General features: G+C 43.3%; 1 protein-coding gene across 3 annotated transcripts in view; it reads left to right on the forward strand.

Annotated features, from left to right (window-relative positions):
* The first annotated feature begins 12,382 nt into the window (after positions 1-12,382).
* The window catches only part of MGLL (monoglyceride lipase), a 111,041-nt gene continuing 105,469 nt past the window's right edge, over positions 12,383-17,954 (forward strand). Inside the window, exons 1-2 of one of the 3 annotated variants that reach the window (XM_032802728.2) lie at positions 12,383-12,638; positions 14,016-14,154. In XM_032802728.2, the coding sequence (XP_032658619.1) occupies positions 14,030-14,154 (125 nt within the window). In that variant the 5' untranslated portion in view covers positions 12,383-12,638; positions 14,016-14,029. Of the gene's footprint in view, positions 12,639-12,668; positions 13,474-13,829; positions 13,910-13,986; positions 14,155-17,954 lie in introns of those variants that run through there. The other 2 variants (XM_032802726.2, XM_075073153.1) reach the window with 2 other exon arrangements.

Genomic DNA, 17,954 nt, shown 5'->3' on the forward strand with positions numbered 1-17,954 from the left:
TAACTCTAATCCAACATGACAATACCGATTTCAGTGCTACTCCCCTCGTCGGGGAGGAGTACAGAAATTGGTTTAAAGAGCCCTTTATATCGATATAAAGGGCTTCGTTGTGTGGACGGGTGCAGGGTTTAATGCTGCTAAATTCGGTTTAAATGCGTAGTGTAGACCAGGCCTTAGAGTATGTCTACACCGCAAAGAAAAACCTGCAGCTGGCCCATGCTAGCTGATTCAGGCTCGCAGGGCTCAGGCCGCAGGCTTCAACTCCAGGATCCTAGAGCCCAGGCTCAAGCTCAGAAATCTACACAGCAATGAACCAGCCCTGCAGCATGAGCCCCGCGAGCCTCAGTTGGCTGGCACAGGCTAGCCATGGGTTTTCCTTTGTTCGGGAGACATACCCTAAATGGCCCCTAGTACACTCTTGGAAGAGGAGTACCAGAAGCTTCACCCAGCCCCGCCTTCGCTTGGTTGCTCTGGAGTTGGTTGTGATGAAACAGAGGATTATGACCACAAGTTATAAAGGAACAAAGAGTGGTTGTATGGATAAGGTACAGTTAGGAGACTTGGGACCAATTTGTCCTGGGTGTAATTCAGTTGACTCCAGTGGAGTTATACTGGGGAAGAATTTGGCCCTGGGTTCTGATCCAGGCTCTGCCTCAGCTTTCTTTGTGACCTTGGGCAAGCCTCTCACATCTCTAGGCCTCTCTTCCTCATTGTTAAATGGGGATAATTATACTTTCCTACATCACAAGGATTAATTAGTATTCAAAGTGCTGTGAGATCCTTATGTGGAAGATGTTTAAAAGGGTCTCCCATATTCTGAAGTTCTATAGCTACAGCACTGCCACAAAATCCACATCCTGCTGCAGATTTGAGCAACAGATTCTCAGATTTCATTTTAAACAATACATTTCCAAATTTTGTTGTTTTGAAGGAAAACTACCAAACATGAACCAAATTGCTGTCTCATCTTCCTGAGTCTGGAAACAGACTGGCTTGAAACAATAGCTCTGTGATGTGTGAATTTCCTTAACTGTAGTGTTGTGTTAACTCTGAAACTTAATGATGATTTAATTGTCAATATTGTTAACTGTTTCACTGTCGATCACTTCGGCAGCAATATCTAGCTAATTCTGCTTAACCATAGTTGTTGATACTACAACAAGGGGAACTGGGGCAATGTTTGTGTCAAGAGATGCTGTGGTGGGGAATTCGGAGGGCACATACCATCCCCAAAATTTCAAGTCCCTTTCATCCTTGTCCACTAGGAGGAAGAGAAGAAATGCAGCCATTCACCATTGTGAAAGTCCCAACTACATCCTCGGTGCCATATGTTCCCAGGTGCCAAAAACTCCAAGTTGCTGCCAAAATCTCTGGCTTTGTTCAAACATACAACTGTGTATTGTCCACACAAAAATGTACAGCAGACTGAAAATCTGAGGCAATGTAAAATTCATTTAAATATCATAAAAATGAATAGCACAAGGAATATTGCAATGAATTCGTTATTCATATTCATATTTAAAATCAGTAGAAGCTGACGTTAACTGAAGATGCCACAGAATTTCCAGTTTTCTGCAGAGTACACAGGCCCTGTATAAAAGTGTATTATCATACTAATTATTCAAGTAAGACATAACCAACAAAACCAAATGAATTACTGATTTCAAAAACACAAAAACCATGTTTTTATAAATATGCTCCTAGTAACAATAAAAAACACTTCCGAATACATATATAGCATACAGGTTTCAGAGTGGTAGCCATATTAGTCTGTATCAGCAAAAACAATGAGGAGTCCCTGTGGCACCTTAAAGACTAACAAATTTATTTAGTTTCTAAGTAAAAAGCTTTTAAAATGTGTTGCACTGCATCCAGAATTGTAATGTGCACTTCATCCAGCCATCATGTCACTGCTGCCTTCAAAGATCAAAAAAGAAGGGCCATAAATGGGTGAAGTTCCAGTATTTCAGCAGAAGTTGGTTTAAAAAAAGATTCTCTTTGGAAGATGCAGGATAGCCCTCAGGCATGTTGAGATTTGGTATATGGTCACAGACTGTTCAGTTCAAACTCTTTGAGAGGAAAGAAAACTGTTTCACGTGGAATTAAACAAACCAAAACAGGAAGATAGTGTTAAAACTTTGGGTTATCTGCACAAGTGTGCCCTCATATTATACTGAGACATGCTGGGCATCCTCAGAATATTTTCAAAAGTCTTAAATCCTGCAAACACTTACTGCTGGACATAGTGCTTAGACTTTTACTAAAATTATCCATGACTAAATCATAGCCTTAATTATCATTGCCATAGAATGGAGGGTTTTCTGCCCCAGAATTGATGGGTATCTGTTGCAGAATTTAGGTCCATTGTGCCTTGGAATACAAGGGGTCCTATACATGGAACTCCAGTATGAATCCACATGGAGGTCAAGTCTGTAACAGGGTTCAAAAAAGAACTAGATAAGTTCATGGAGGATAGGTCCATCAGTGGCTATTAGCTGGGATGGGCAGGGATGGTGTCCCTAGCCTCTGTTTGCCAAAAGCTAGGGATGGGTGACAGGGGATGGAGCACCTGATGATTACCTGTTCTGTTCATTCCCTTTGAGGTACCTGGCATTGGCCACCGTCAGAAGACAGGATACTGGGCTAGATGGACCATTGGTCTGACCCAGTATGGCCGTTCTTATGTTCTTATGATGTGTGCCACCCCTCCAGCCACCACAAATACTCTGAGTCCAAATCACTTACAAAACTACCTGTGCCTTTGCTAGAAGAGTAATCAGAGATTACATCCAAGATCAGATATTCATTGCTGGCATTCTTGGAGCTCACACATTCTGTAACAGTAGCTGTTGTTGTCAGCAAATAATTAACAAATCAGCTCATTAAAGAAGGCAGTAGAGGCCTAAAGAGGTTTAATATCTGTCCTACTTGAAAGCCCATCTACAAGGCAGAATGATAAGATTTCTGGTAATACACCTGTATATTGTTTTACAACTGAGTAGAAGTCAGTCCGATACTGGGACTGTACTGGGCTCTTGAGAGGTGTTCTAGCTTGTATTTGACTTCAACAATCCTTGGTTAAAATTCCCATTCTCAAAGGAGAGCTCCAGATTAATTATCACTTGTACTAAGGCAGTGTTGAAAGAATGTCAGTGAATACATTTTCCAGTACTACAAATCACACAGTAAATTATAATGAACCCAGAACATTTTTGACACTATATAAATAAGAATGAATAATTTGGGGCCAATACCGCAAATACTCACTACTGAGTGCAGTGCTTACTACCAAAAGTAGTTTCACTTAAGTCCATGGGACTAGGGTACAGTGCCTACCACAATGGGGCCCTGACCTAGTTGGCCTCCAGACCCTACCACAATATAAAAATATTAAATAATAATAAGCTCATCAGAAAGCAATATATCTGGTAGGAATGATTTGCTGGATCAGGCCCTAACACAGTATCCTGCACCATCAAAGCATCATATCTGAATGTTCCCTGGTTACTCTGTACCCTAAAGCTCACTTTCCTTTCACACTAGTTTCATTCTGGTATAACTCCTTTGTCTTCAGTAGCATCACTCCTGATTTACATTGGTGTAAACAGGAGCAATCTAAGGCCCACAGTTAAATCACTAATGCAGCTGTTTTGCTGAACCAGCTTCCTGGCTGGGAATGTATCCAGTCAGCTGTGGATAACAAAACCCAGTAATAGAGATGTTAAAGATTTCATACATTTATTTTTTAACATCGCAGAGTTACTTTTCCTACAAAATCTGTTATGTAGATGTTAGGAAGTAATTATTGCACATAAATCAAAGAAAATTCACATCTTACACAGCCATATATTGGTATGTGTAAGTGGATTAAGCAAAGAAACCAAATATGAATGCAAGAAAACCTAGAAAGACATCTGATTGTATTCCCACTGCTGGAACTTATACACATTTTTATAGGTATGAAATAATATAGGGCAAGTTATCCAGCTATACTGATACTAGTGATCCATAAATATGTGGTAAGGACCAAGGCCATAAACATGTTGTCTTTTTTAAACACACAAGAATGGCTGGTAATTGTACTCACAGTTCTTTGGCTAGATATAAGAAGAGCTATATTTAACCTGGCACAAGTGAGTGCAACTTCCATCCACACCAAAGGAAGTTTCATCCAGCTGTACCAGGAATTAATGTGGTGGATAGTAACAAAAATTATTATTACAGCATGTATATATGCCATTCATACTGAAGGATCTCAGAACACATTAGAAACTCAATGGACTTGATCATTTACATATTTATGCATAAATGGAACTACTCAGAGGAGTGGAGTTCCTCATGGTTGCCTGATTTGGCTCTGCTTATTGGAGTTATTTCACTATTACTATTACTATTCCTGCTGAAATGCATCGATCCCTGGACTGGAAGGTAGCAGCTGTTTAACAGCATGCAGTAACAAACCCCAAAAGATCAGCCCAGAAAGTGAAACTATAGGAAGAATGAGAGGCAGATGTGGCAGGGTGCATTCTCTAGAGCAATGGTTCTCAAACTTTTGTACTGGTGACTCCTTTCAAATAACAAGCCTCTTATAAGCCCTCCTTATAAATTAAAAAACACTTTTTTATATATTTAACACCATTATAAATGCTGGAAGCAAAGCAGGGTTTGGGGTGGAGGCTGACAGCTCACGACCCCCCATGTAATAACCTCGTGACCCCCTGAACGGTCCCAACCCCCAGTCTGAGAACCCCTGCTCTAGAGCACTCTCTCATAGCATGGAGTGGCCCTGCAGGCACCTCATCCTCAGTTCTTCCTAATACAGTTATTCTAAACCTTTCCAGACTACTGTACCCCTTTTAGGAGTCTGATTCGTCTTGTGTACCCCAGGCTTCACTTCACTTAAAAGCTTCAGCTTCAGCCCTGCGCGGTGGGGCTCAGGCTTCGACTTTCTGCCCTAGGACCCAAAGAGTCTAACACCTGCCCTCGCAATCCCATTAAAACGAACTCGTCTACAGTTTGAGAACTGCTGATATAGTATATAGAACAGTATAAACAAATTGTTGTCTGTAGGAAATTTTACTTTGTACTGACTTCGCTAGGGCTTTTTACATAGCCTGTTGTAAAACTAGGCAAATATCTAGATGAGTTGCTGTACCCCCTGGAAGACCTCTGCATACCCCCAGGGATACACATACCTCTGGTTGAGAACCACTCTCCTAATAAATCCCAAAGTCAAGTACTTAAAACAACACTCCCCTTCTGTGGGGGACAGGAGAGGAGATGACTAATTTACTGAGTCTTTACAAACAGTTTTTGTTGGCCCTCTGGGGGTCCCAGAGTCCTCTTTCATAGAGCTATGTCTTGCCACTCCCTGGAAAAGGGATCAGTAAAGTCCCACTCTGTAGGTCTGTGACCTCCCCACATCTCTCCTCCATGGGTCTGTGATCTGCTTTAGGCCAGCTTCTCCCAGCTGGCCCCTTTAAATCACTTTCATCCAGTTCCACCTGAACTGTCAACAAAATCTTTCAAACAAACAGAACACAAAACAAAACCTTCCTAACAAAGTGCTTTCCACCCAGGCATTTCTGGTGGGCACAGTCTTCCAGCCTTCCTCCATGGCTGGAAGATCAGGTCTCACCCCCTCAGTCCTTTCTCCCTTGGGCTGGGATGGATCAGCAGGCAAGCAGTCCTTTCCCTTCTACTGCCTTTGTGTTGCGAGGGAAGAGGGCAAGAGGCAGCATTTATGGGAGAGGTGAGCCTTGCCCCATCCTTCACTACAAGGTTCCTGGTCCCAGACCTTTAAAGGAACAATAGTGTGGATTTTCCCCCAAATACTCATTATTTCCCTAGGACCACTTCCTCTCTCCCAGTATCTGCCTCTGCCATTTCCTAGGCCCTTGTCAGAACTCCCAAACAGGGCCATGCCATGGAATAGGGATTGGCTGACCCCCTAATCCCCACTACCTTTAAGGGGACAGATCACCCTGTTACATCATTCAAACTGTATTTTGGCCAGGACATTGTAGCAAACATCTCTATGCTTCCAAAGAGTGCCATGAGTGTGACAGGGTCACAACATTCCTGATATATATGATCCGAAAGATGGAGTCACATTTTGTTGTGCCTATGGGTGAAATTTACTCTGGGACATGGAATACTGTGATACAGTGAACCAGTCACTGGACTAGTGGCCAGGAGACTTGATTCTGTTCCCAGCTTGCTTCTGACATTAGGAAGTCACTTCACTGCTCCGGGCCTCAGTTTCCCCCTTTATAAAACAGAGATAATGACATATCTTTTTTTTCAAAGCACTTTGACATCCACTGATATTGGCTATGTAAGAGCTAAGTATTTTAATAAGGCCATATACAATACTGAAGCCTACTTCACATGTATCGCAGAAGCACAGTGGAGGGAGGTGGAAGCCTCTATTGCCATGATTTTCAGTCATTCATAAAATAAATTCCATATCAGTAATTATGACCCTATAAAATACCATGTCAGTGTTTATGGTCCTATAAAAGGCAATTCCACAGAATCAGCCTTTCAACACTTAAAAATTACAACCCAGCAAGGATGCTTAACATTTCAAGTACAAATTACAGTATAAAACAACATGGGTGCCACTTTGAGAACGGCTATGAAAGCACCAGGCTTGGGTGCATTTGAGAAGCAATAGCATGGTTCGTCCAAAAAAAAGAAAAGAAAAGAAAAAGGAAGAAAAAGAAGAAGCAGAAGCAGCTTTAACATTTGGGTTGCTAAGGCAGAAACAAACACCGCAGACACATTTTTGTCCTTATGGGGATTCATCAAGGTTGTGCTATGCAGCTGTTGTCTTAGTAAAAGAAAGTATCGGTCCCTGACGAGAAGAAACTGAAACATAATTATGTTATGATGAGCTGAGAAACATGCAAGGATAAATTGGAATGCAAAACATGATGGATGATGCTTTCTCAATCGGCAAAGCAGCAAGAGAACCAAGCCGCACAATAGCACCTCTTCTTCAGTCAATGCTTCCTGTTTGGCTACCAAAATAAAGCACCGCTCCATCCACCACAGAATTACCATGTCTTTTTGTTATATTATTTAGTCCTGACACAATTATGCCAGGCTTGTAAAGTGGATTATGTAGCCATCATCAGTAAAATGAAAAAAGAATAGATAGGCACTTTTAAAATACAAGGCTGTACAAAGAAATACAAGAGAATTTACCATGTTATCATATGCTTACTTTTATGTATTTTAAAGTTCAAAGATTAGAACATTTTCCTTTAAGGCATCTTTCGATAACATACTATGCACTGAAAAACTCCTGTTTCTACTGTTAGGACTGACATCTTATCAATGTACTAATATGACTATAGGAAACCACACCACAATAACATATGAAATACCGTCCCAGAACAGATCTGTTAAGCTGTCTATCCTAATAATGGCAGGGACCGGATTTCCCTTCAAGTGCTTCAGTAGTAACACAGCAATTCACTCTCACAATGTGAGTGAATCATGCAGGACAAACAGGCTAATTATATAACAGGAAGCTTCTGTTTAGAAACAAATATTGGTAACAACATAAAAAGGGAATTGCTGAGAAAGCACATGACAAAGGAAGGTTGTTAAAATATAGTCTTCAAAATACCCATATGTGCCATAGATAAAGAGAAGCCATTACTGCGCCTTTAGTGCCCAAGTTCTGCAGTATTTACCTCCTGCAACCTATGAGCATTAACAGTCATGATACTTAGGGTTTGTCTACATGGAGAAATTGATCAGCATAGTTGTGGCAGAATAAGTATTCCACAATTGCTATTCTGGAATATCTCCCCATGTGGACAATATTCCAGAATAAAAGTGACTATTCCAAGATAATTACTCCTTCCACAAATCATTTTTTTATTCTGGAACAGAGTGTCCACTTAGGACAGTGATTCTAGAATAACTAAATTATATGGGAATAGTTATTCTGGAATAGCTAGTCAATTTCTGTCAGGGAGACAAGGCTTTGGGGTGGAGTTTCAGCCTTTAGTTTTGAATTGTCTGTCTTTGAAGGGTGTGTGCTTCATGTTTTCTGTATGCGCAATGCCTCTGATTCTCAGTAGGAATATTCTTCTGTGGGTTTTAACATTTATTGTTTCTTTCATTAAAACAGCCAGCTCTCAAATTAGAACTCTGAGTAGGAGGGGTCACCTTTTAAACACTAATGAAAAAGATTGAAACATGTTCAAACTGGGTATTTTTAAACACAAGATTTTTTTTAAAATATGTGTATTTAGGGAGACTTAGGGTCAGATCCTGCTCACCTTACTCATATAAGTAGGTCTGTTTGAAGTGAGAGGCTATGTCTACATTACTAATGCTATACCAGCAGCAATGCCGCGGTAGAGCTTGTAGTATAAACATCGACAGAGGGGGGTTTTCTATTGATATAGTTAAACTAACTCTCCAAGAGGAAGCAGCTAGGTTGACAGAAGAATTCTTCCGTCAACCTCGCTGCATCTACATCAGGGGTGAGGTCAAATTAACCACAGTGCTGAGAGTACAAAATTTTTCACAGCTCTGAGCAACATATCTAGGTTGATCTAATTTTTAAGTGTAGACCAAGCCAGAATTTTGTTGCTGGCTTCAATGAGAGCAGGATCGGACCTTTGGCAAAAAGAATCTCTTCTCTGCTGCAACTAAGTAGGACTCTTATGAACATTAATCATTTTCTTTCACGTAATGAGATTACTTTGCTTTCATATCCAGGGTCTTAAAGTGCTTTAAAGATTAAGTACTATTATTCCCATTGGAACACAGACAGAGAAACAGAGACAAAGTGACTCGCCTAAACTCGGGCAGCAGGTCAATGAAAGAGCCTGGAAATAGGTTTTCTGGTTCTCAGGTCTTTGCTGTGAATCCTCCTTCTAAAGTAAAACTGACTTTGAATTGGTGCATGGGCCCAAAGGACAGCAGGCCAGTGCAGAGCTAGTCTTTGAGGCCATCGTTAAGCATGAATTTGATCAACAGGCAGGGGCGGCTCCAGGTCCCAGCACACCAAGCGCGTGCTTGGGGCGGCAAGCAGTGGGGGGCGCTCTGCCGGTGCCGCGAGGGTGGCAGGCAGGCTGCCCTTGGCGGCTTGCCTGCAGAGGGTCTGCTGGTCCTGCAGCTTCAGTGGACCTCCCACAGGCACGCCGAGGAAGGCAGCCTGCCTGCCGTGCTTGGGGCGGCAGAATTCCTAAAGCCACCCCTGTCAACAGGGAGATTATAATTGACTTATTTTTTCTCAACCCAGTTTGCATGGCACCAAGCCTATGTTTTTAATGCATATGACAAGGAGTTAATATAAATATTTTAGGGTCAAAGAAAAGCAGCTCATCCCAACCCCCTTGCCTCTCTCTGTACATGTCTTTCTGATCCTGTAATATCAATAGTCAAGCTAAAGTAGAAAGCACAAAAGAAGTAAATCCTGGTGACTGAACTCTGGATAGGGAGGAATAAAGAACTGTCCAAAGAGAGTGGCAAATCTAAAACAATTATTGCAAATTGATTGCAGTTGCTACTTTGTCTTCTTTGCTTTTCTCTTGCATTTAATTTTTCTTTGTCGTTTTCTTTTTCCCCGTGTGCTCTCTTGGCATACATTTTCTGTCACTCTTTCCATCTGCTCTCTGTGTATTGTAACCTATGGCATATCTCATCTTTATAGTTAATTCTTTCATATCCAGATATGTCATAGCTGTGTTCTAATTCTGCTTCCCGAGATCCAATTTTCATCAGTCATCATCAGTGAAGCTCGCTCTTTTATGATCCTATTCAGCAGAATTGCAAATGGTTTAGCAAAATCTCCAATTAAATCCAATTCTCAAATCAGACTACTCTTGCAATGAATGAGGATGTGACAGTCAACTGGAACAGAAGGATCTTATAAAATCTCTTCACCTGGGCATGCTAACAGGAAATAATCCATTAAAAAGTCATTCTGTGACTGGAAGTCTAATGCCAAAGAGAAACTTATGCCCGTCTCTGCTCCAGTGTCACTTTCCCTGCCCTCCATGCATCCCTTCCTCCATCATCCTTCTCTCCCTCCTAATGTCTTGCAGCCCTTCCATCCCTTCCCCTCCATTATCCATCCCTCATTTGTATGTGATGTTTTTCTCTTTCCAGTGCTGGATTCTTTTTCTGTCATTTGCCCTATTTTAGGCCAAATCCATCTCTGTGTACTCACATATGCACACCTGGAGTCAATGGGACTGCTTGCTTCCTGATAGCAAGCAGGATTTGGCCCTTCCTACACTAAACAACTTTTCTGGATGCACCTCATAAATCCAAGCTGTTATCAAGTTACTGTAAAGATAGAAATGAGCCTAATTCTATTTTTATTAGGAATTTGATTGCGTTTAAAATATATTTCCAAATTATGCCTCACTCTTGACTAGAGAAAGCAAACGATGTTACCATCTGGCAATCACTGCACTCTCACAGCTCCCTTTGTTTTCTCACTGGAGACTAGCCTGCAATAATTGCTGAGCTGGACCCTTCCATGTTGTGTTGATCTCAAACAGGTGGATCCCTCAGTCCCAATCCATGCAATTTTCCCAGGAATAATTTTCTTATTTAGGACTCACAAGTCATGAGGAATATCAGACAGACAGTCAGATGCTTCTTTTAATTTCTACAGTTACACCACAAGACAGAATGTGTGTCTATAAAAGGGAATTATCCCCAAATGCCCCCAGAGGGCCTGATCCTACATTCCCTGCACATCCAGGATTCCCAGTGAACTAGTGGGAATTTGGGAGCATGCGGAGAATGTAGGATTGGGCCCATAGTGCTGTTGAACTAAATGTCAACTGATCAGATGGTAGCCGTATATATAATAATAATTTACACTTAATGCACCTTGTAACCCAAAGGATCACAAAGTGTTTTATATACATAAGGTTGATTCATCCACCCCTGAAATGGAACAGTCAGCAACACCTGAAGAGTAGTTGAGCTAAGAAGTCATATGCTATTTGAACATACTGTTCTCCAGGCTCTGAAAAGGCCCCTGCCTCACCTGGAATCCTGAATCCTGCTCATTATAAATGTCCATGGATGGATTTCCATATATTAGCGTTTCTGGAACTATACATTTTTGCCTTTGCAGTTTGTAATGAACAAACTCCTTTAAGGGGTTTAATATAAATGACAATAAGATACAAATGTGCTTTTGATTTCCTCTTTAATATGTATATGTTTTGGCTCAGAGATTGCGGTATTAGTAGTTGATTATACTTTTCTTTCCTTTCCTCAGCCTTTGTTCCCACTTTGGGATTTATTTGGGCATGTTGCCTAGTTTTTAAAACATCTTGTTATAGCTGCTTTTTCTTAAGATGCCAGGAGGCTCTTGGACATCCACAGGCATCCAGAAATTAAAGATTAAATGATGAAGCATAAAAGGCCTGAGTCTGCACTCTTGAGGTAGGCAATACACAAAGTACTCTATAAATGCTAAGTAGGGAGTTTTGCTAGCATTACAACTGAAGGATCAAGCTCTTAAATTCAGTACCTGGACATTTGCCTTTAAACCCGGGAGATGATTTTCACTGAAATTAGTTTTGACTGTTTTCCTAAGCATTTGTTATATACCATAAAGCAGGTTATAATTACAGAGGAGCAAACCAGGTGGTGTTGGGATACTGATCTGGACTCCAAGCACTATTCAGGCTTTTAGGTTTGGACTGAGTGGCTCCAAAAGTTTTGAAACCGTTCAGCTCCAAATGGCAGAAATCTCACAAGAACAACTGCACATCCGAACCAGCTAGGCAGGATCAAAGCTGGGGAAATTTAAAGGGGCATTAGATTAATTCTCTCCTTTCTCTTCAGACTGTGTATCTTTCGTTTTCCCTGCATCTAATGTCTGCCTGCCTGTCCATCCCAAGCGCATAGCTCTGGCATTAGAGCACCCATTTCTAGCTATGGAGCCTGATTCTCAGCTGGCAGTAAGGGAGGACCCGGCTAATTGCGATGAAAAGCTTCCCACTGGATTTGCTCCTGGGGCAGTTGATACTACCATGCCCTTATTCTGAACGGGGAGCCCTTAGAGCGATGCTTGGCCATTTGTGCCAAGGTGCCACCTGAGCCGAGGAATACACCGTGCGTGGGGATTGCCTCTTTCATGGGGTTTCCCCTGGCTCGCCTAGAAATGAGGTTAGTTATTATTAATTTATTATTGACTGAACGCCAGGCTGGAGGAGACACAGGCTGCCTTGCCGTCTGGATCAACGACATGACTCAGAGCGCTGCTTGCGCCCTCGGGGAGATCCTGAGTTAAGTACCTGGGGACTGGTCACTCCGTTGGGACCCTGGGGCCTGGCTGCTGCGGGTCGCTGCCTGGCCACACGTGCAGCGGGCAGAGCGACCTGCCCTGAGCCAGGATCCTCGCCGTGCCCAGCAGGCTGCTGCTGCTCCACCCTCCTCCCGGAGCTGGCCCCAGTGCGCCTGCCCTCCTGGGCCCCTGCCAGCCGGGGTTTGCCCGGCACAACCGCTCGCCTCCTCTCTAGCTCTAGGATTAACTCGGCAGCGGAACCGCCGCGGATGCGTGAATGGAGCCAGCGAGCTGCTCCCGGGGCCACTGACTCCACGGGCAGCTGCGAACACGCCGCGCTTTTCAGCCACCGGTAACGTCCCTTTAAACAGCTCCCTCGCCCTTCACGTGCCGGGAGCCCGGGGCTGGGGGGTGCAAAGAACCCTGGCTGCACTGGAAGCCAGGGGTGGCTGTTGCATTTGAAACCAGCGCTACTTGATGCATTTGAATCCCGGAGGGGGGGGGATTTTTTTTTTTTTTTTTTTTTTTTTTGCTTTCTTTGGCATCTGAGAAAATTAAATGTCTGAATTCTTTTTCCTCTGCCCGGTCTCGCTACTAGACAGAGGTAGCTGGGGAAGTTGTGTTTTTTTCACTCGAGATGACTGCAGCAGGGAGCTGAGTGGAGAACCCCACTTTCTCCTACCCTCACCCCCATGTCCCTTCACAGCAAGTGACAGGAAGGAAGTAAAGTTTGCAAGCAACCTGCAGCAACAGTAACTTTCTGTACAAGTCTCCCAGTGCCACACAGCTGCCTGTGCTCAAGGTGCCTTTGATGTGTGTGCAGCAGCTTCTGGAAAGTGGACTGCAGCTTTCCCATCCCCATCACCTCCCCTCCCACCACCACCTCAGCCCACACATGCGATTTGTTTAAGAAAAGTGATGAAATGAACAAGAAGTGATGAATTACGGGCAGCTTCCCTAAAGAGAGATTGGAACGAGGAGCTTGGGGGAGCGGATCGCAGCCAGCACAGAAGCTTGCAAGGGGAAGAGATCTCTGTTGCCCTTTTTTTTGCAACAGAAAGGAATTGATCTGGGGCTGGGTGTTAATGTATGTTAGCGGCGATATGCAAAAGGCTCTATATGCTTGTATTTGACTTGCAATGCCGGCGTCTCTCTGGGATGCAAACCCTTGCACAGGATGAAAACAGGTTTGCTGCGAAGTCTCCTATATGTTTTCCTTTTCAGATGTCAGAAAGGAGCATCATAACCACACAATGCCACCAGGCACCTCATTACTGCGCACTCTTCGCCGTTCTTTGGAGATGTTAAGAGAGATGAATCTTTTATGCAGCTGTCTCCTTGTATCCATAGTGGTGCTTTACAATTTGCACTTGATTGCAGCTAAATATTCTTTTTAAGAGCCGTTTCCCAAAACGATGTAAAATAAACACAGATGGGAGAAGGGGAAAAAAGCAGTAATGAAGCTGTGTGGTTGGGTTGTTATCTCCCCCCTCTCTGATAATGTGAACATTTTCTCTAAAAAAAAATGTTGAGTCTTCAGTCTCAGAGCAGTTGCAAGAAGCAGATGAGATTGAGCCCAGTTTTGTGGATCTTTGTTGGGGAGGGAGAAACATTTCCGTCACTGTCAGTTGCCTTATTGACTTTCTTGAATATGTGTACTTAGTAAACCCCTCTGCCAATATCTTTCCTGCTCTTTAAAGTATGTCCTGTTTTTTCCAACACCTTATAGGTCAGTCTTCTAGAATGCCTGAGGAAAATTCCCCAAGACGGAGTCCTCAGAATATCCCTTATCAGGACCTCCCTCATATGGTCAATCAAGATGGACAATATCTTTTCTGCAGATATTGGAGACCAGCCACAACTCCAAGGTGAGCACTTTCAAATGATGCATTTGTTCTCAATAAATAAGACTCCATTCACGTTACTTAATTATTATCTATAGATTATACAGTATCATAGGTGTTCATGGAGCTTTACAGAACCAAAAAAAAGGCATATCCCTGCCCCAGAGCTCGTCCAATGTAAAGATTAGATCCTATAACTCCTTACTCACTCGAGCAGGCCTTACTACTTGCATAAATGAGGACTACTTTCTTGAGCAATGTTTTGCAAGATTTGTATTTACTTTCATTTCATGCTCAGTTGAACAGGGTGACATTTCAGTAGCCTTGGAAATATCATGCATATGATGCATTTCAGCAATAGCAGATATTTTTAATCAGATATCATCAACTTTCAGAGATGTGTGAAGTACACAGGCTTTCATTGCCCAGTGTTTGTCATTAGTTTTAGTGTTAATAAATCAAACACTAGAGGTCTGATTCAGCTGTAACAGCGTGCTATAAATCCCAGTGCAATGACAGGTTTTTACACAATATATGTAATTTACTTCTTACTAAATTTATAGTTGGAAAATTACTTGGATGGATCTTCCACTTTAAATTGTCTTGGTTTCAAAGCTGAACTCAGTGATGGAATGTGGGCAAATAATCAGATTAAGAAATTTAAGTAATCTCTTATTATTCATAATCCTTTACTGTAATGGCTTCTGAGTTAGGTTATGTGCTTTTAAAAGTATGAATATGGTAGTGTGGTAGAAAATTGCCTGTGTATTTCTCTAGTTATTTATGATCTCACTTCTACCTGTCAGTCACTGTTACAAGATGCTGGCTTGATGTGTATGAATGCTAGCAATCAAGTGGAAGTTAAAACTTGGTGTTTAATTCCTCGCACTGGCTCATCTTTTCAGGGCTCTGCACACCAAGCAGTTAATTGAGAGTGAGGTTGCCCTAGTTTTGTAACAACAAAGTAAACAGGATCAGTGCTGCTCATTTACAAGTGGCTCTTAAGTGTGTGTGTTGGGGTGTGTGTGTTAGCTTTGCTTTGTGTGTATAAGAGAGAGTGTGTGTGTAAGTAACTGAATAACAATTTACTACCTAGATGCTACTGTCATGAATGCTCTTGGAATGTTTAGATCGAAGGAACAACAGAAAATACATTTATCTCTCTCTTCAAAAGTATCCAAGAGTTTTTCTCTTTTATACGCAGAAGCTCAGTCACTTTTATCCAACTTTAAACAGTCAATGAAAATGAGATCAGGAGATGTCAGGGAAGGTTTACAGGCCCATTATGAATGTATTCTCTTTCAAATATTGATGAAGGGAACTATTGCCATTATTATTTTAGCTACAATATATGTAGTGTTATTCAACTGCTGACTTGCTTTGGGAACCTTAATATTAACATGTGCTGCTATAATGCTCAAACAGAATCTTTCATTGATCAAATCCCAGCTAAGGGCTTTAGAAAGCTAAAGGTGTCCAAAGGTTAGCATTGACTTGGGTTCCACTGGCAGAGAATGTATTACCCTTGGTCCCGTCCCAGGGGAAAGAAACAGGAAATTTGCCAAAGGTAAAATAAAATAAAATCCATTTGCCTGGAGCCATGCTCTAGATGATGGCTAAATACTTCTGAGAACAAGGCCAGGTGACAGCTACTACCCTTTCCAAAGTGCCCATCTTTTACTCCTGGAAACAGGCATGTTAAGGTGGACAACAACTACAGTAGACTGAAGGGCTGCAGCTTTGTGTCAAATGATTTGTCAGGAAAAGGATCGTTTATAGGATCTCTTGCTTAGTGGACGGAAATATATAAGGCCTGGTCCTGTATGGCACTGAGCATCCACAGATCCCCTTTGCCCATATTTGTGTATAGGGAATCTTTGTTATAAATGAATGTAGGGAACTGCAAAGGCCAAGGATATAGAGCAGGCCTGCACAACTCGTAAAGCAGTGAAGGGCCTTTTTATTTCAAAGAAAATAGCTGAGGGCCGAAACCCCGCCGGCCCTGCCGAACCCCACCCCCAGTGCTACCCAGCCCCCCTGAAACACAACCCCCCCCCATCACTGCCCGGCCCGCGGAAACAACCCCCCAGCGCTGCTGAAATACCACAACCACCCCAGGGCCACCCAGCCACCCCAAAACAACCCCCCCCCAGCGGCACCTGCCCCATGGAAACAAACCCTCCCTCCCTAGTGCCGCCCCACCGAAACAGTGGTATTGAACCTTGGTAATATGTTATAGCAGGCCCCTAAGGTAGTATAATTAAGGTAAAAGAAAAATGTCTTTTTGCTAGAAGAATAATAAGATCTTCCCCCCACTTTGTAATCAATTGCCCTGTTGAATGAATGAGGTATGAATGAGGAAGGCATGGAAGGCCAGGGCTGGCGCTTCCCCCAGGGCGCCAGGATTCGGGGGGGGTTGCATTGTATGCGCTCCCCATGGGAGCTTCCAGTTCCGCTCCCATCGCGCTGCCGAAGGAGGACCTTCTGCCGACGTGCCGCGAAAAACAGCGGCAGGCAATTGAGCAGCTCAATGACTGCCGCTGTCACCTGCAGCATTTTGGTGGAGGGTCCTTCGTTGTCGGCGCAATGGGAGTGGAACCGGAAGCTCCCGCGTGTCCCGTGGGGAGTGCACAAAATGCCACCCTCCGAATTCTGCCTAGGGCACCAGAAACCCTGGTGCCACTCCTGTGGAAGGCAGCATCTCCAGACAGCTGCAACCCTTGGAGAGGGGTTGGGAGCCAGATTAAATCAGTAGAACAGATCAGCCACCAACTCACCACTCACTTCCTCAGCTCCCCTCTCCCGCCACCGGCTCACCTGCCCCCCTCTCACCCCCCCACTGCCTGCCTGCCTGCTTGCCTCCTCAGCCACCGGCTCACCTGCCCCCCTACTACTGCCCGCCTGCTCGCCTCCTCCCCCTCCCCCACCAAGCTGTGAGCTTGGGCTGCCATCCAGCATAGGGGCACCAGGTTAATAATACCGCATAGGGCCCCATAAATCCTAAGGATGGCCCTGGTAAGCGCCGTTTGTCTGAACCAATTTTTTGAATTTCAGAATATCCTAATTTCAGCTTCATTCCCCAAAAGTTAACTTCCTAGAGGAATGAATTTTCATCATCCAAAAATTGAGGCTATCTGTATTCTTTGGATGTCCCCATGGCCATCCAGAAAGTGGGGCTTCTGGGGAGATATAGATATAATAGATAGCATGCAACAGGTGTAATGCAAAATATTAGATTAGGAAGAATTGCTGAGATTGTAGCAACTGTCCAAAGACGGAAGCACAACATGCATGTATCTTTATTTAAGGGCATTTTCCCCTATTTAAAACTTTCTGTAGTGGCTTGGAGCAGGGTTGCTCCCTGTCAGCCTCAGAGGGAGGTCACTCCATCTCACTATGCCACCTAGTGGCTGATAGTCCTCTGTCAATTGGCTAGCACGGTATGAGTCTAACAATTCTAGGGCCCTGGCCCCTTGAGGCGGCACAGGGCAATTAGCAGTCTTTAGCCCAGCTCACTGTCTGGAGCAGACAGCAAACAAGTGCAGGTTGTCAAGCCTAGGGTGAGTAAGTTGCCACCCCAGGGGTGGAGTGGCAGCGGGGGAGGAGGGCAATGAGGAAGCACCAACCAGCCTCAGTCCTATTGTGCTGCTCACTGTATTAACTCATAACCTGGAGATGAAGATCCTACAATCTAAGCATTATATAAGAGACAACAGGTGGAATCAACTGAAGTCTTTATGCTTATTACAAGGGAACAACAACTTCAGTGCATTAAAATGGCTGTCCTTGTGGAAGATACCAGGGCTACCTGTCAGCTTCTCTTG

This window comes from Chelonoidis abingdonii, chromosome 17 (assembly GCF_003597395.2).
Source record: "Chelonoidis abingdonii isolate Lonesome George chromosome 17, CheloAbing_2.0, whole genome shotgun sequence".
NCBI lineage: Eukaryota > Metazoa > Chordata > Testudines > Testudinidae > Chelonoidis > Chelonoidis abingdonii.